Source organism: Watersipora subatra, chromosome 10, assembly GCF_963576615.1.
Source record: "Watersipora subatra chromosome 10, tzWatSuba1.1, whole genome shotgun sequence".
Lineage (NCBI taxonomy): Eukaryota > Metazoa > Bryozoa > Gymnolaemata > Cheilostomatida > Watersiporidae > Watersipora > Watersipora subatra.
This window is the reverse complement of record NC_088717.1, coordinates 43232724-43253208: the sequence shown is the minus strand read 5'-3', so window position 1 is coordinate 43253208 and position 20485 is coordinate 43232724. Positions and strand designations below refer to the sequence as shown.

General features: G+C 33.8%; 1 protein-coding gene across 1 annotated transcript; it reads left to right on the top strand.

Moving 5' to 3' along the window:
• The first annotated feature begins 9004 nt into the window (after positions 1-9004).
• LOC137406505 (uncharacterized) lies at positions 9005-16658 on the top strand. Its single transcript, XM_068093084.1, has 5 exons — positions 9005-9010; positions 13026-13167; positions 13301-13383; positions 15311-15476; positions 16149-16658. The coding sequence occupies exons 2-5, from the start codon at positions 13101-13103 to the stop codon at positions 16268-16270; spliced, it is 438 nt and encodes a 145-aa protein (XP_067949185.1). The 5' UTR covers positions 9005-9010; positions 13026-13100; the 3' UTR covers positions 16271-16658.
• Positions 16659-20485: the final 3827 nt, after the last annotated feature.

Here is a 20485-nt window from a genome sequence, read left to right as displayed (position 1 = left end):
TTCACAAACCATGCTTATTTGTTTAAATGTAGGTTTTGATGCCTATAAGAGGACAGCAGAATTGGATCTTGTAATTTTCTTTCGCTCGTCCTCATCTTGACAAGGTGTATCATGAGTAGCAGGTTTCCGATTTTCTTCATGTACCCTAGGACACTTATATTTCGCTAGTATTTAGTTTCGTGAGTAGCATACAGAGTAAAGTTTTGCTGCAACTCAATTTCACAGCTCTGATGACTGCGAAAATATAGTGATGTGAAAATAAATGCAGTAGAGCAAACATAATTAGATTCCTCATGTTCGGTTCACCAGTAAGAAAAAAGTGCTAGGGTAGCTAAATGAATGCCAGGACAACATTGACTGGGGAAATCACTTAGTCAGTTTAGACCAATAAACTAAAGTGAATACATGCATGATTTTTCCATTTGATAAACAAGGGCAAGACTAATGATTAATGCCTAGCTGGATGGAAATGTAGTTTTTTTAAAACTGAATACAAGCATCTTGATCAGTAGCCACCACTATTGGTTTGTACACATTACCATGTCAGCATTCCTGTCATCTTAATCATAATTAATAATTATGTAATTAAAATACATATTATGTGTGTTATAGAATAATTATACGTCCCGTTATCTCACCTTAAATTTTTAAGTGGTAAAATATCTCTAGTCTAAAAAAATACTGACCTCACTGTGTTTGCTCCTAGCAAGCCTAATTTTGTTGTTGTTAGTCAGTCTCCGATAGCATGTTCTGTGAATCTGGTCAGTGTCAGGTTATAAAAAAAATAATTACAGTGTTTCGAATTTCTTTTTGTAAAATGAAGCTATTAAACCATACACTTATATACACATGTACATATACGTAAATACATGTATATAGTTTACAGGTGTTTGTAATAATCGTAGGATATGGAACTTTCAAAAATAGAAAGAAGATAAATTTTGATTTCACCACTGACATCCTAAGTCACTGCAAAATAACGATGATAAAAAATTGCAAATCTGATGCTTCTATGGAACAAATCTTATTTACAGGGGAGATAATTTATAAAATATAGTTTTTATTAAATTTCTCATAGAAGATGGAATGACAGCTGCGGCAACTTTTCAGTTTTGAAATCGCCATACCAAAATTAGTCTGAATCACTGCAGAAATTGCCACTGAAAGCGGGTGCCAACGGAACATCATTTCTAGAGCTCTTTTTGCCTGCTCGGCCCATAGCCTATTATTGTAAGTGTGGCCTCCTCTTTGCGTTTTAATATTTATGTGACATACACGTGTGTTTCTGAGTGTTTATATCTTGTTTTTGTGTTTCTTTGACTTCATAAAACGCTCACTCTATTAAATCTATGATTACAAGACGCAAAGTTTTGCATGGTAGGCCGGCGTATTTACTGTTATGAAGCACAAAAATAAATTGAAAAATGTGTCACAAGGTTTTATGGCAGTTTTTGATGTAAATAAAGTACGGTAACAAATACCTTTTATGTAGTTTGTTCAAACAATTAAAGTAAAAAGTTAGAACCGTCTTCAACTAATAAAAAATGTCGTCTTTACATGGTCATTTCTAAGTTGAACAAGAATCCTCTGTGCGTATTGTATTTCGGCTGATTGCTAACAAGCCCTTTTATATTTCATTTCACTTTTTGCAAATGTTGTCTGTATATAACGACTTTTTTAAAATTATATTGGATAATTTATAAAACTGAGTAGAAAGTTGGTGCTACCATGGAAAAACCAGCTGAAGCAAATCATCTAAAGAGAGTTAAATGTATATATTTTAGCGCAGCAATTGTTTACAATATATTAAAATAGAGAAAAAATAACATAACTTCTTAACACTGAACAAATTTTACATGTAGAATAATATCTGAGGAGAGTTAGTTCATAATTACTTTATTCGGGTTTCATAGATATCAAAAAATAAAACTTCCTTTCTTCGGCCTGTCATCATCTTTTACAGCTGGTTCAAGTTCGGACTAAATTTGCAGACCAGATGAGCAGACAGAAAAGCTGCTCTATAGAATTGGATTGAGTGCTTCTAAAATCTGCGGGTTTCCTAAAATAGAAACATATTTTTGTTTTTTGATGAGTACTGCTAAGCCTTGCTTTACTTGCAAATGCTGACAGATTATGGCAGTCAATTATTTTACAATGTTTTATATTTATATGTACAGCAAACATATACATATATTTATTTTTTATATTTTTGCAATGTTTTGAACGGCTGAATTTTATTGTTAAACATTTTTAAAGCTTCCCCACACAAAAATAGATTGTGTTTATTTTTAATCACTAGCATTTTTAACAATTATGCCTGCTTTTTAAATGCTGTAGTAGAAGTCGTCATCACTTAGTAATAATCTCACTTGCTAATATTTAATGAAAAGTTCTCAGAGAAATCTGAGTTATAAAAATGCTTCCACACGATGACACCGCCTACAGAAGACAAACTCAACCATGGATACGGTATTTTAGTGACATGGTGAGAGTTTATAAAACTAAAATTGATACTTGGTGAAGGAGGGAATGGCATGGACAGTTGTGAGATTTTCAAACTGATTCTGTCTGGTTGGCTCCTTAAATGAAACCTTCTCCTGAATAATGGTTTGTACAAATATGAAGCAATTGCTTATCATAAGTTGCAGTAATTATGATGAAAATGTAGGAAAAGACATCTTTTTATGACAATTTAATATTATTTCCTCATGGACAAAGCAATATCACAAGTTGTCTGCTAACAATGATAAGATAATTTTTAATAACAAGTCAAATAAAACAGCAAATTGCACACTTCCATGTGTGACGCCTTTTATAATTTCATAAATGACTGGTAAATGTTTTTGATTAAATTTATTCAAGTAAAAGCTAAATGACAGCAGTCTTGTAAATCATCAATAAGGTTTAATAACAACAACAATAATAATAATGTTTTAATGAATTTTAGGCTCGTATCGAGAAGTAGATTACTTTGGCCAAGGAACTTACTTCCATGTAATAAACTGTTGAATATGCAGGCGTCTCTTGTGCGCCTGACTATGTTACAGGTACTTGGGCTAAGAAAGCCAGATAGGCTTTGGGAGGCAAAGCTTTTCACACAGGCTTGCAGGATTATGTAGGTTTTCAGCTTATTGATAAAGCTAAGGAACAGCTAAATAGATGTCGAGAAGGGTGTATATGAGGGCATGCTTCTTCCTGCTTTTTGATTTAAGTCGTCGTGAGTGAATACGCAACATAAACTAGGATATATTGAGGAATTTGTTTTATTATTTATAATGAAAGAGCGTTTTGGTTGTTGAAGGTATTCGAGTTACAGAGCTCAAGCTTGATCTCTAAAATTTGTATATCAAGCTTATCCTTCAGACACAAGTTACAAGGATCCTTGGTGGTAAAAGTATTTTACTGAATTTTTTTCTTGTAACTGTCTCGATACATTTGTCATGACTTGATATTCACTGAAGACTTCTTAATGTTTCTTCATACTGAAACCTTTATCAAGAATCTTGGTGTCACCTTTTTTGTTACGGCCACGGTGTTACTTTCTGTGTCAAACCAATCTAGAGTTTATAGAAGTGCTTCAAGTCAATAGGCGATAATATGTTGGTTGAATGAATTTTAGACAAGTGCAAACCTTTAACATATCATTTTAAACAAAGTTTGTAAAATTATTTCCTTCACTCAACAAAACCTACAATGAACTTTGTTTGCCTCTGTGAATGGCTGTTTCAATAACTGGTTAATTATTGCCTCTAAGTGTGTGAGGGTGGCTATACTATGCCCTGACTGACTAGGTTCAAGAACTAAACTACAACTGTGCTCAGAGGCTAACTAATGTGTGTAAAGGAAGCTGGTGACAACGATGCAAGGAGGCTGCTAATCATACCGGTGTAGGACTTTTCCATCTTAAAATCGCAAGCTGTAGATTTCTGTAACAAAAACGCAGAGAGTGTGTGTGATGGAGGGAAGTAATACGCTTAGCATGTAATCAAGTCTTCTTGGCAAAGCACCTGCCTTGCTTGTCTACAGACACAAAATATTATAACTCATGCAATGAACTACGGTCTTAAATAAAAAAGGAAAGGAATGGTATGGATCTGCAAACTCTCAGAGCTTCAGCAAATATAGATCTAGGTGTGTCATATGCATACTTCTTAAAATAGGTTTCCACTTGCAGGACTTGTCCAGAGGTATTTGGAAGAAATAATCAACGCTTGTTCAAGAGGCACCTAAGTGGCGTAACAGAAAATTAGTTGGCTTGTACCTCTGTGTGCTTAGGCCTTTGGGTTTGCGGTGTGGTTATTCATTGTTAAGAGTTATCAGTACTTAGAAAAGCGTTAGAACTATAATTTTAAAGGAAAGATAAATCCCAAGTTGTAATATTTTGCAGCCAGAGAAACCTTGATTTAGAAATGTTGAATATATCTTTATCATAAGCAACAACTTATTCCATGTTTAATCAGCTAGCACATGTTATGTAATGTCGTTATGTTATCAATCAAAAACAGATCTGCTGTGGAAAGTTGACATTTGTTCTTACAGCCCTTCTGTTAACACTTTGCACTGGTCTGTAGTTGTCATAGAGTGATGACTTCACTAATGAGTCTTTCTCCGTGTTTACAGTCTGCCGAAGCAGTCCTAGCTGCAAACATTGTTACTTACTAAACATGGCCTGGCTATTGTTCAGCTGTTCGCTGCCTGTTGTACCATACAAGATTGCAGCATGTATACTTACAATAACACATGTTACTTACAATAACACAAGCATACAATGACACATGTTTCAGCTTGTCAGATTGAGTAAAATCTCACTCGGTCTGCAACGTGCCGACAAAAACTTCTGGACTGGAATTCCTAACGAAGCAGCACATTAATACTGAACACATGTTTGGGACTAGCAATAGATCAGAATAACTAAAAAAAATCTTGCTATGCTTGTTGCTTGTTTTCTGTTTGCTGAGTTCATATTCAAGTGACAATTTAGACAATACAAATTTTCTCAGATCTCAAATTTTTATCTTTACACAATTTTTTTAGATTTCTTATAAGATTACATAACAAAAATATGAATGCAGTGTTGCCACAAAACCAGTACCTGTTCAGGGATGATATAAAAACACACCTACCTGTTGAGTAATGGTGTAGACACACATAACTGTTCAGGTGTAATGTAAACTTGCACATACCTGCTCAGGGATGATATAGACGCACAAAACTAATCAGGGGTAATGTAGACACTCACCTACTTATTCAGGGGTAATGTTGGCACACATACCTGTTTACGGATAATGTAGGTGTACACATACCTGTTTAAATGGGATGAAGACACACATACTTGCTCATGGCTAAAGAAGAAATACATATCCATTCAGGGATGGTGTAGACACATGCATATCTGTTGAAGGGTGACCTAAACACACATAACTGTTCAGAGGGAATGTAGACACACTTACCCATTCAGGGGTGATGTAGACACATGTCTATCTGTTGAGGGTTGACCTAGACACACATAACTGTTTTGTGGTTATGTCAGCACATATACCTATTTAAGTTTAATGTAGACAGACATACCTGTTCAAGAGTAATGTAGACGGGCTTGTTCATGATAATCTATGTTACAATCTCCAGACATCCGGGCCGAGTCACTGATCCCTCGTATGTCATGTAATTATGGGTATCAGGTAGAAGATCATGTACCAAAGACTTAACCAATGACTTGGATTCACCTGCGGAGCAATATTCACAAGCTGTGTCAGCCTAGACTCTTCCTATCCTCCATTTTATCACTTTAAACTTTTGGCACTATTGCAGCTATCTCTAAAGAGCAATTTGTGGTTTTCAATGACAAAAACCTCAGGCTTTTCATATGTGATTTTTTACTGCAAACACATGTAGACTTTAACAAGCATTTTGATAAAATGAAAGTTGTTACTGAACTATTTTGCGGCTTAATACATTGGAAATATATTTGCGTAAATTTTTAATAAAATGCAGTTACCTTTTCTATTGTCCGCAATGAGGTAAAAAGTTACATAATAATTTTAGACTATGCCTAGCTTTTTATCAAGGAAAACCTTTTTAGTAGACCTTCAAAACTAAAGCAAAGTAAAAGCCATTATACAAAATGATGCCATTTGCTTGTAATTCAATCTTGGCTACAAGTTACAAACTAATGAAAATTTACATGTGTAGTGGTGATGTAGCAGCATTGAAGCAAAATTATTTATTTAATGAGAACTTTTGACATCGTGATTGCGCATTCTAATTGGCCAAATCGGCTTTTCTATTCATACAGTACAGGAGTGAAGTGTGGGTTTTCCATGGAGGTAAAACCTGCCTATTCAATCTGGAGACCAAATACCTACTCAAGATTTTGTGTTTCAGTTCAAATTTGTAACAAATATTCCAAAGTTATTTGACTTATGATTATTTAAAGTATTTGTCTGTGAAATGTATACCTAAATATATTTATATTAATTTTGATATAATCTATGTAAATATGTACATTAAATTATTATAAATTGTATCATTTAACTATGTTATAATTTATAAGATATGTTAAATATATGTATGTATATATTCAATATATATTAAATATATATATTAGATATATATATGTATATATTTAATATATATCTTATTATATTATACATATTTTAATGATTTAATACGATTATTTAAAGTATTTGATAATTTTGAAGATTCACAACATATGTATATCTTACAGATAAACTTTTTAAATCCTCAAAAATTGTTTGGGATATTTGTTGCAAATTTAAACCAAAGTCCAAAATCTTGGGATGGTTTTAGTCACGAGAAAGACACTACATTGAAGTCTCTACTGATACTATAGCAAAAACATATATAGAGCAAAGTTCAAACCAAGTTTTTTTATTTAGCAGTTAATTTAAATTTGTTGCAAATTCTACACGAAATGATGTTCCTAATGATTTAAAGCGTGTCTGCAAAATATATGTAAGCAAATGTCAGTAAATGTCAAAGGCAAGACTCATTTTGAATCTTTTTGTTTCTGAAGTATTATTGGTTTCTTATTCAACATCCTGTGAACTGCAATTGAGAGGTCTACCTTTATATTATACGCTGGAGGCACTCTCAATTATGTCTCCCAAGTTGGTCACACTGCTTTTGTTGAGCTCGATCATCAGAGACAAGATAGCAAGGTTTTGTAATGAGTCTTGAGTCAATTTAAGCAACAAGTCAGAAAAAAGAGGGTTACAGTAGATTATTGCTAGGATGGTAGCAAATTTAAATAAATTAAATAAATATTAAACAGAGTTGTCTACTCACAAGTAGAGGAAATAACTCCTTTTGCAAGGAGTATGAATAATAGCAACAGTGACAGTCATAAGTATTTGAAAAAAGAATCAAACTAACGAACGAGTTATCAGTAGACATACCTCAGCTGGAAAGGCTTTTCCTTCTATTCTATGCTCGCTGCCTTGAGTGTCCTTATGCCAAAGTGTATAACTATCTTATAGACAGTATAACTGTAGCCTAGCGGTGTCGCCTCAGTGTCGCATCATGGGCTGAACTATGAATTTCCACAGTCAAGTCATAGCCTGTGTTCTTAAGCACTCTTTGAACCTAGCTGGCAACAGAATAATAACTAACACTAATAAATACCTGCCAACATACTGAGCTGTAACTGATACTACACATCTTAACATTTTAGAACAGAGCTAAATAAATCCTCCCAATATTCAGGATTCAACATGTAACATTCAACATGCTGACAGATTGCATAACACTAGACTACCAGAGCTTATACTCTAGTTTCACCACTCAGAGAGTACAAATAGAATGTACAAAGCTAAGATACAAATACGCTACAGAAAGGAATCTGAACAAATGTAGAATCTTCCCAGGATTCTGGCAGGGTCTATCTTGGAACAAAACGTTCAAGAAAACAAATACAGAGGGGAAGCTGGGCATCATCAGCAGCAATTAATGACTAACTACTACTAATAATACTTTTGCGTGGAACTATAAAATATTATAGCAACCAGAAATTAAAACTTACAGTTCAATCAGAAGTAACTTGGGTTTTGAACAAATGTAGAGGTCAACACATTTAAATATCAAAAGGTCTGAGCCTCATTGGAGTGCAATACCCTTGCATGTAGTTGTGTAACTTACTTTGTGTTCATCAAGACTGATACGCTTGAGATTAGAGTCATAGAGCAAGTCCTCTGGTATTATGTCTATTGGAGATTGTCTCTTCCCTGTTCCGCACAGTTTCCACTGGAGGTAAAAACCTCCCCAAGCCTCAGGCCCTACAAATTAGTTCATATATACCATAAAATAAATACATGATGCAAATGATGCTTTAAAAACTCAAGTGGCTATTAAAAAATCTCATATCACTCACATACATTATAGAAAACTTCATACATTAAATAATTTAGTATGGTGTTCATTTCTGGATCATAACACTTGAAAAGTGTGACATTTTACCTCTGCATGTCTTAGAAGTGAAGTTACGTATGCCTGCAAACATTTTGAGATGCTAAAGGTTGACCTAAAGGTCAACATAATTTTTTAGAATTCCCACAAGTGCTGCTTTCAGGTCACCAAATATGTCAGACACTATTAACCTAATCGTATTCTAAAGTAGTGCTTCTTATCGTTTACTAAACTGGTAACCAGCATAACAATTTGAGGACCTGAGACTAAATGATAATTTTAGAGTGATAACTGCCAGTTATATTTGTATGCATCTTTCTACGCATAGGAAAACATTGTTTTCTATTTTGTGACACCAAAATACCACACCTACCATCATGTGTTTCAGTTTATGAACTTTCTGTTACTACAATTCACTATCCTGACTCCTATACAGTACTAATAGATTATCAACTTTAAAAACACTTTAGTTCAACTCCCTTAATATTTTTTTATTTCTGTCTGGTCATTCTCTTTTCTTCTTTTTAGTATGTAACGGAAAACCAATTCCGGCTCAGCCGGAAATTTGCTAGCTAATGTCAAGGCTAAGGTAGGCCACTATCATTTGTGAAACTGTCTTTGTTGACGGCACCCTCATATCTGGTGAGGCACTTTCTTAAGGTCACCAAAAACCTTTTCTCAAGTTAGGGACTTGGACTATTTCATTTAAACTCTCAAATCAAGTGGAAAATTTAGTCTATCTCACCAACGCCCTCAAATCGAATTGAAAACTCAGTCTATTTGATCAACACTCTCTTATCAAGTGGAAAATTTAGTCTATCTCACCAATGCTATAATTGTCTCAAGTTAAAAGTTCAGTTTGTTCCATCAACACTCTTGTAACAAGTTAGAAACTCAATCTATCTCATTAAAATTATTGTATCAAGTTGAAATCTTAATTAATAATTGATATTATATATGAATAATCAATAAAGTGTAATTGTTGTCATATTCATAGCAAATATTTGGTGAAAGTAAACATTTGGTCATAGCCAAAATTTGATTGTTTTTGAGAATTAATCTAAACTGCTGACTTTGAATTTTCTTAAAATAACATGATTAATCTCCTGATGAACAGATAATAACACTGCATTGCTGATCTTGCAATTAAGTGTTATGATCACAGCCATAACAAAATATAACAAGTTAAAAAAACAGTGAGCGTGCATTGAGGCCCTTGCATATATCAATAGCTGACATCATTGGGGACATGCCTTGTCAAAATATTGAGATTGGGTATTCTGTTGCAAAACATGTGAAACATAAATTTTCAAATATCACATTGTTGGGGATGAGACGCTGAAGCATGAAAACCATGACAACTTTGACGAGAATGTGCAACTGGTTCTACTTTTTGGTTGGAGTGATGTTATCAATTTTTAATCATTGATTAGAAAAATTTAGAACTTAATATATGTTTAAAGAGTCATTCATGTTTTCATATTGTCTTAGTCGTAACGGAGACTCGGTGAGAGTAAATCATTCAGTCCTAGACATTTGTGACTGTGAGGTTGATGACAAAGCGTCAGCTGTCTGGATGCATTATCCACATTAGTTCAGTATCAGTTTGAAAATAATCAAACTTAAAAACTGCTAATTTCTGATTCTTACTTTATAGATTGACCTATATATAATATCCAAAACCTCAACAACATTTTTCGAATAGCTAATTATAAACAATACTGCTGTAATGCATGGTTTAAGTAAAATTTCTGCGTGTAAAAATCTTGATAATTTACTTCTCAATGTTAAACATCCATTGAAATGTGTTGTATAATAATCATTAATTATTTATTTTTGCACTTGTGTTACAACATTTTAAAATCCTTCATAAACTATACCCAGACTGTCTGTACTTATACTTCCACACATTTGACAAACATCATTATCTACTGCGTGATATCAACTTACTACATCTACAATCATGTTTCAGTTCATGAACTTTCTGTTACTACAACCTACAATTCACTATCCCAACTGTTAGATTACCAACTTTCAAAGCAGGCCAATTCAGCGCACTCAATAGTACCTGATTTCTTTCTTCTCATTTTTATATCATTTTGGCATGTAACGAAAAACATTATCCAGCAGTTAATATAAGAATTTTATTATTCATGCACATGGTATTATTTAATGCATGAATGCATAACTTTTTATTTGCAATAGTAATCATCAACAACAATGATGTTTAAAACTTGTTTAGTCATCAGAATCTCACGAGTTGTGTTCTCAATAGCTTGAAGATTCTGATTGGTTAAAAATACCGTCACAATTGTGCCTCACCTAATCATTGTTGTATTGCAAACGTAACAATGCGGACAATTTCACTGCGCTCAATGTATTAGTTCATTGAGCGTCGTGAAGTCTTGCTTCACAAAATTGTTTTAATGTTTGCATACTAGTTCATTTAAATTCTGCAGAGACATTGAAGTTTCTGTGCCACTTGAAAAGACTGTAGCCTGAGGGTTGCTATGATATTATTATGTTGGTAGTATATACAATATTCTCTAATTCTTTGTGGTTGCTAAAGACTGGGTGTCTTTATGATAAGTAAAAATCTGTGAATTAGAAACCAATTTTCTGAAGTATAATTATGTACGAGCCAAACTTTAACCCCATAACACTTAAACTGGGTTGTAAACATATTGTTTTTATTTCCTATACACTACATAAGCAAATTGAAGTTATCTTCTTTTAATTTCAGTTTATAGTTCAACTTTAGTTCCAGTGTTTTAAGCCAGAGATTGAACTTATGTTGCATAGGTGTAGTTTGGACTTCACCAAGTCCGAAAATTTGTATCTGTGATTAACTGTGTTGGCTGTGAGAAAAAAGTCACAAATTTGTAATTTATGAGATTGACGTATTTTACGGATGTATATTTAGGTATTTTAATTTTTTAATGGTTATTTAAAAAATTGTTTTTGATTTTTATTTTTTCAATGAACAATTTTTAACCGTGAGGTACTGAAACCTCAAAAGGTGAGCCACGAAGCAGCAAAGGACTACTGTAGTACAATTATTTGATAGCGCATCGTAAAATTGTTACCGGTATCTTACCAAGGTTGATACCATAATATCGCTTCATGCTCTGTAAACAGGATCTGTAAGGTCTTTAATGCTGCTTCCATTTTCATTTATCTTCCAGCAGTCTGCCAGCATTTCATTAGTTCTATTGAATATTGTTTTAACTTTGCAAACAATATTCGCTATACCATTATGTTTTGTTTCATTGTATAGAAGTTCAAGTTCTTTCTTGAATATTTTGGTTTGGTTTGGTTTGGATGGCGATTGGTTTAGAAATGGTAATGCTACTAAATTCTCTGGTCTTTTAAGTCGTTGCACATTTTTATCATTATCATAATGAAAAATATATTATCCAGAGGTTAGCAGTTAATATGGTATATAAAAAAATTATTATTTATACACATTATATTATTTAACGTATGTATGTATAACTTTTTAGTCGTATTAGTAATCATCAACAAAAATGATATTCGTGACTTGTTTAGTTATCAGAATCTCCAGAGTTGTGTTCTCAATAACTTGAAGTGTTCTGATTGGTTGGAAACATCATTACAACTATGTCTCTCAGGATCACTCTTATATGGTAAATATTACTCTCTTCTACTTTTCATTAGTCCATTGAGCGTTGCGAAATCTTGCTTCCCAAAATTTTTGTAATGTTTGCATACTAGCTCATTTAAATTCTGCAGAGACATTGGAGTTTCTCCTCTCGCTAACAGGACTGTAGTCTGAAGGTTGCAATGATATTATTATGTTGGTGGTATATACCATATTGCCTCACTTTTCGTGGTTGATGGGGACCAGACGTCCTTACGATGAGTGAAAACCTGTGAGTTACAAACCAATTTTTTAAAGTAAATTTTAACAAATTTAATACCAGAACACTTATACTGGGTTTTAAACATACTGTACATATTTATTTCCTATATAATAAGTGAGTAAATTGAAGGTATATTCATTGATATTCAGTTTATATTTCGACTTCAGTTCTATTATGTTAAGCCAGAGATTGAACTTATATAGTACGAGTGTAGTTTGGACTTAATCTGGTCTGACAATTTGCGCTTGTGATTATTTGTGTTCGCTGTTACAAGGAAGTCACATATTTGTACTTTATAGGATTACTGCACTTTACGCATGTATATTTATGTATTTCAATTGTTTCAGTTGTTTTCTTTAGTTTTTTTGTTTTTAATGAGAAATTTTACTCGCAAAGTTCTGAACCTTGAAAGGGTAGCAGCAAAGCAGCGCGGGAATACTGTAGTACAGTTAATTGAAAGCACCTCGTGAAATTGCTACAAATATCTTACCAAGGTCAATACCATAATATCTCTGGACGCTTTGCAAACAGGCTATATAAGGACTTTGGTTCTGCTTCCGTATTTATTTATCTTCTAGCATGAGTCTGCCAGCATTTCATCATTTCTATTTGCTTGAATATTATTCTAATGTTGCAAACAATATCCGCTATACCATATTGTTTTGTATTGTTGCATGGAAGTTCAAGTTCTTCCTTGAATATTATGGTATTTTTCAATAGGTAGTTGATTTGGATAGTGGGAAGTCATTACCAGTAAACACAGAGGGAGAGTTATACTTCCATGGTACAAACATAATGAAAGGCTATTGGAGGGATGAGGAGGCAACTCTTGATTGCCTAGATGGCGATTGGTTTAGAACTGGTAATGCAACTAAATTCTCTGATCTTTTACGTAGTTAGACTTTTCTTTAGTAGAGTTAGAGATAACCGTTTTATATTTAATCATTCAGTAAAATTAATTACAGTTCACAATGTTTATGCCGTTTGTTTGGTAGATGATATCGGGTACTATGAAAAGGAGGGCTTTTTCGACGTGGTAGATAGACTGAAGGAGCTCATCAAATATAAAGGCTTTCAGGTAAATAATGAGTGTGCAGGTAAATAATGAGGGTGCAGGTAAATAATGAGTGTGCAGGTCAATGATAAGTATGCAGGTCAATGATGAGTGTGCAGGTAAATAATGAGTGTACAGGTAAATAATGAGTGTGCGGGTAAATAATTAGTGTGCAGGTAAATAATTAGTGTGCAGGTAAATAATGAGGTGTGCAGGTAAATAATGAGTGTTCAGGTAAATAAGGAGTAATGAGAAAATTGGTTTCTCTTTGTACATTTAGGTCGTTGTCCTATAAACTGTAACTTAGGTTATCTAGTAGCCACTGTGTCAGCTGTTATATTGAATATGAGACAGCGCTGTCAAATGTCAATTACTTACCATGTCAAATTTTAAATGATTTTATCAGAAAGTATAGATATTTTTGAGATTTTTTTACGTATCGTTGCAAAAGTGTAACATACCAAACGTGTTGCCGCCGAGTCTCTCTCACGCCACCGTTAGACGTCGTTTTGGGTGATCTGACTGCCAGGATGTTTCAAGATTAAATCGACCAAACTTTTGATTACCCTTAAAACGAAAAAAAGACTTCCAAAAATGACTTCAATAGTCGCACTTCTCATTTTCCACACTAAATTATGGCACCGGCTATTGCATTCAAATTGTAGCGTTACACTACTCTATTGGCATATATTTTATTTGGTATTAATTTTGTTCATGATTGTTGAAATATAACTTCTAACATAGCGTCAGATATATTGCTACAGATGGTTTTAATATTGTAAAGGTAAGTTGGTTGGAATTTATTTCATTGATTACCGATGCTATGAGATCATTTATTTATCACTTATAAACAATATACATGACTATTGACATCATTTTTGTCTGCACATGTCTTTTTCTTCTGAGCATTTTAACTGCGATCAAGTTTTGTCGATTTTAATTTTGAAACATCCTGACAATCAGATCACCTCAAACATCAAAAACAATCAGCAAATGATAAAAAAATACCGATAATTTTTGATAAAATCTACGAAACTTTCGTGCAAGTACCTTGTTAAAAACTGACTGAAAAGTTTTAAATCAAACTTTTGTACATGTGATGTCTTGAGATGCTTCGTACTCTATCAAACAATCAAAATCACCAACTAAATAATTCCTGCATTGATTCCTCAAAACAATATCTGCATTGATTCTCAATATATTGCGTAAATACTAGCGGTATATCGATTTTTCGAAAATCCGTAACTTGAATTATTTTGGTCAGAATAGCGTATTTAATGCGGTAGTGAAAGAGTTAAGAGCTTGTAATGACATTTCCACATATTTTGAACCTAAAAAACTGCAGAGTAAGGCATGGTGAGCCTTTTGATACCAAATAACTGTAATGTGAATTTTGTTGCGAGTCAACTTTTAAACACTTTTACTGTTGTCCTATTTTTTCTGTAGTCTTTGACCTGCACAAAAAGCACTTCTCAAATAAAGTTTGAGAGGACTTTTAGTTCCTTTTTCACACAATGAAGTTTGTGTACAGCAATCAAATTTTTTAGATATTAAAAATTGTATAAAACTTTGGTGGCTGGTTTGCCTACTGGAGAGCCTGGCACCCTAAAAATTTTATGATGTATCCTTTGTCTTCCTTCTGGTGTTGTGGGAGTTATAAAACTAGGCTTCAGCCATTTCAAACGCGCTGACTAAGTACAAAAAAGCAAATAAACGCCTTCCTTTAAAAGTTAGAATGATAAATATTTCCTATTAAATAAAAAAGAATTTTTTGTTCAATAACTTCTTTTACTACTGGTGCAACGCCGGGGTATTCAGCTGGTTTATCAATACAAGTAACTATATCTCATGAAGTAAGGCATGCATGGTTTGTAAATACATGCCAAGAACATCTTTTTGAGACAAATTTAGCGTCTGTGTTGAACTGCAGTCATGTCCTGCTCTGTGATAGGTTGCTTCAGCAGAGTTGGAAGCTCTTTTATTGGCTCATAATAAGATCCTTGACTCAGCTGTTGTAAGTGTACCTTGCAATGAGGCTGGTGAGCTTCCAAGAGCTTATATTGTGGCTAAAATTGGTCAGTCGGTGTCTGATGAGGAAATACACACTTACATGAAGGGTTAGTGTTTGACAGCCTTTACATCTCCTCGCACTGTGGTTATGAGGGAACTCTGCACTCTCTCCTTATATGCTACTGTTGCATAGTTACTGTTATTGTCAAACAGTCTGGTACTGTATAGTCTGGTACTATTATATAGTCTGGTAGTGCTGTATAGTCTGATACTACTGTATAGTCTGGTACTACTGTATAATCCGGTACTACTGCATAGTCTGATACTACTGTATACTCTGGTACCACTGTATAGTCTGATACTACTGTATACTCTGGTACCACTGTATAGTCTGGTACTACTGTATAGTCTGATACTACTATATATTACTGTATAGTCTGGTACTACTGTATAGTCTGATACTACTGTATAGTCTGGTACTACTGCATAGTCTGGTACTACTGTATGGTCTGGCACTACTGTATAGTCTGGTACTACTATATAGTCTGATACTACTGTATATTCTGATATTACTGTATCATATGGTACTACTGTATAGTCTGGTACTACTGTATTGTCTAGTACTACTGTATAGTCTGGTACTACTGTATAGTCTGGTACTACTGTATATTGTCTGGTAACACTGTGTATTCCGTTGCTACTGGACTACCTATTACTGAACCATAGGTTGATAGACATAAATGAACTTTGGTCCCCACTTTATGAATCTTTCATTACAGAGAAGGCATCCAATCACAAGCAGTTACGAGGTGGAATACGAGTGATTGACGCTATACCAAAGTCTGCATCAGGTAAGATCCTGAGGAGAGTTCTCAAGGATCAAGCATTGAAAGACATCTGACACACTTCCATTTCCACTACTTCCGGTATCTTATTCATATTATCTACTTTATTTACTTTCAGTCTTGCAACTCTTTAGATTGTTAAATGATTTTACTCTGATAATTTCTTGTTTGCTGCCATTCTGGTACAAGTATCATGCTCGCTACATTGCATTATGTTTGCTGTACACCATCATGATTGCTACATAGGGCCATTTTTGCTACATAACATATTAGAGGCTACCTATTGATGTAGTATTACACTTGCTCCATAGGATCGTTGATATTTAGCCTCTTTGCCATGTAACGTTTTTGCTATATAGCCTAAGCTATACAGCCTTTTTGCTATATAACATATTTGCTATACTGTATCTTTACTATATTGCATATTTGCTAATTACCATTATTATTGCACATTCTTTCGCTTGCTGCGTAACATTATATCTGTTTTACGGCATTTTGCATATTACAAAGCATTATTCCTGCTAAATAGCAATGTCTTTGTTATGTATCATCTAGTGATCCCAGTTGTTACATGTTAATCTTCTTCAATAGAACTGGCTAGCGTTTTATTAGACAGTTAAATGAACTCTAAGTGTATGTTGATTGCTGGAATATAATTGTATGCTATATTTTCTTAATGTTTTGCATATCTATTTTTCTGCTTTAGCTCTCTTTTGGTTGACCATGCTGGTTATTTGTTACACGATTTTCTTATAATCATTATATTTTCCTACTTATATATATATGAACTTGATTATATAGGAATATATTCTGGAAATATAAAAATAGTATAAGAGTCAGCAAACATAATATAGTCAGCAAATATAATCAAAAGGTTGAAAGGTAACTGTCTTTTTGTTGTAAAGTTGTTCTCCTGCCAACACACATGAATCTTGGACTCAAAGAAGGTAAAATTGTTTAATTCATCTTACTCGTCTTCAATTTTGGTCCTATCCAGCAGCCCTCCCCTTTTTGGAAAATTTGCATTGCTTGCAAATAGGTTGGAAAGAAGGAGCAGCCAGTATATCAGCTTGCGAATCTTCATAGTCTGTAAGTCCTTCAAATAAGCAATCGTCACAAATCGGCTTTAAGCAATCACCACAGTGCCCACTAACCTCTTTAGCTTCTTTGTAACATATCTTACACTTTTTATGTCAAAATGTCCAGTTTTGCAAAACGATCTTTTTGACTGTCTCAAGCTTTTGAGGTGTTTGTTTGTGTCGGACAGCATCTTTAGCTGCGAGAGGCATGTCATCAAGAGTTTTTGCTCTGTCTGCTTTGCACAACATTTCTGCAAGTTTTGTGAAATACACACCTGTACATCCTTTTTCTTTGAAGCTAGTCGCAAGCAGCAACAAAACATCGTTATCTTTCAGTGTCATTGGATTACACTCGGTTCTAGGGTCATAACCTCGACAGGCTTCAATGATCAGTACCTGAAATTCATTAGAACATTAAACTGATAACATTTACCATAGTTTAGGGCTTCCAACTCTCAAATGCCCTTCAACTTTGCATCCACTCTTTATTCTTTTTATATTTTGTTCACACAATTTCACTTATATAATGTCTACACTGAGCCTATGCATAAAAACATCTCAACTGTCTAATATTTACTATAATCTTAATTTATCTATCCAACTTCTATATATATTCAGCGCTTGTCTGTTGCTCGTTTTGCGTTTTCTGTTTCTGTGTTTAGTTATAGCCATTAAAATCTAGCCTTAAAATGGCACTGGAGTTGAAATCATGACATTTAAATCGCATACCCGCAAACAAGCGCACCTGACCAAGCTCAACCGACTTATTTTTAATTATCTTATCCTAATCGCAATTGCGTGTTACAAGCTAAATATGTATTCTTTATCATTAATTAATATTACCTTTGCGTTAGTTTTTTAAAAGCCACCTCAAAATCTATTAACTTGTTTTAATTTGTAATTTTCAAATTTGCCTTTGCAGTTTCAAATTTTACTGCGCTGAAAGTTTTTAGCATGGACAGTTTTTTGTTTTATTATCTCAAGTAGCAATTGCCTCTATATTCTGCCTCCGTTTGGTCAGACAAAGTACCGTCGACAAAGGCATGTTTTGATCCGTGTGGCTCACGACCACATCTGTAACCCTGTTAATATCACCTCTAATAAAATTTCCTTGCTGTTCTACTTGTGTGTCTCTGTGACCGCAAATTCTGTCATCCCCTCCATGTGTAGCTACACAGAGCAAAAAAATTGATGCTAAGTTTTTATTTAGGAGAAAGGCTTTGGTCTTTTTGATTAGCTCCTGGAAAGTCGAGCTTTTTATTTCCTCTACAGTTGGCCAACCAAGAGCGTACAGAGCTTTTCCGATTTCTTGCGAACCAACTTTCGATTGGGTCAATAAGAATAATAAACTTATAAGAATAATCAAATTCATTGTAGCAGATCAGTGCCTGAGGATGGCTCAGTTTTTGTATACCACAAGGTTGTGGCAATAAATAATCTTTTTCACAAAACCCAAGCAAGTAAAACGATTTATAGCACCGAGGTTGCAAGGTCGAGTTTGGTGCCTTTCAGCAAACTGAACAAGATCTCAGCATCTTCTGCCTTCACCATTCAACTGAAGGGCTTGCCAAACGTATGTTTTCTAAAATACTGTATTTATTAAAGAATTTCGCAGTCAACCAATTTTTGAGTCTTTCTAAGGTTGCTCAATCTTCGTGCTTCGCTGCTACTGATACAGCATTCGGTACCTCACTGATACCAGACCCTTCATTCCCGACTTCCTCCTCACCCAAACTTATAGCTTCCCTACACTGCTCATCTGAAGCCTCTAGCTGAAAAATGATGTACGCAATATTTGCCATTTGATTCGGGCAAACATACACAATATATTATTCGACCCAGTAGAGATCGTTGTAGAGCTGTTTCTCCCATTTTATTTCTGTTCTGTGGATCTTCTAGTCCAGGTTCAAGCTTGATTAAAAACTCCTTCAGTTTATGAAAGTGTTCATTGTTAGGAGATTATCCTGTTTCAATGAGGTAAATGACCTTTTGGAGGGCATTGTGTTTATCAACTTGATCTACTTCGGCAATCAACTGGCGTTTTATTCCAGGCATATTTAGCCGTTCAACGTACTGAGATATTCTTTCATACTCCTTTTCCAGAATAACTTGCGACAGTTGTTGCAAATTAGGTTGTTCTCTGCAAAATAAAATACAGCATATGGATATGATTTAACGTTCTGCACCAAATCATTTACAGTTGGAAGGTGAGAGCAAACCAATTCTTTGCAAAAGGAATTAAAGAACTGGCAACTACTAAAGTTACTGAAAATTTTTTTAATGTACATGCGATCTTTACCTGCCAACAATAGAGCCATCGATAGAGCATTATAAGCCATTATTAGATTGAAGTTGGTGTGTAACTGAAGATTCTAGTAACTGGTAACAAGAAAAGGTCATAGTAACTAGTACCCGCAAAAGATTATAGTAACTAGTAACAGTAAAATATTACAGTAACTTGTAACAGTAAAAGATTACAGTAATTAGTAACAGTAAAAGATTACAGTAACTAGTAACAGTTAAAGATTACAGTAACTAGTAACAGTAAAAGATTACAGTAATTAGTAACAGTTAAAGATTACAGTAACTAGTAACAGTAAAAGATTACAGTAACTAGTAACAGTTAAAGATTACAGTAACTAGTAACAGTAAAAGATTACAGTAATTAGTAACAGTTAAAGATTACAGTGACTAGTAACAGTAAAAGATTACAGTAACTAGTAACAGTTAAAGATTACAGTAACTAGTAACAGTTAAAGATTACAATAACTAGTAACAGTAAAAGATTACAGTAACTAGTAACAGTGAAAGATTACAGTAATTAGTAACAGTAAAAGATTACAGTAACTAGTAACAGTTAAAGATTACAGTAACTAGTAACAGTAAAAGATTACAGTAGTTAGTAACAGTTAAAGATTACAGTAACTAGTAACAGTAAAAGATTACAGTAATTAGTAACAGTAAAAGATTACAGTAACTAGTAACAGTTAAAGATTACAGTAACTAGTAACTAGTAACAGTAAAAGATTACAGTAATTAGTAACAGTAAAAGATTACAGTAACTAGTAACAGTAAAATATTACAGTAACTAGTAACAGTAAAATATTACAGTAACTAGTAACAGTAAAATATTACAGTAACTAGTAACAGTAAAAGGTTACAGTATTTAGTAACAATAAAAGATTACTGTAA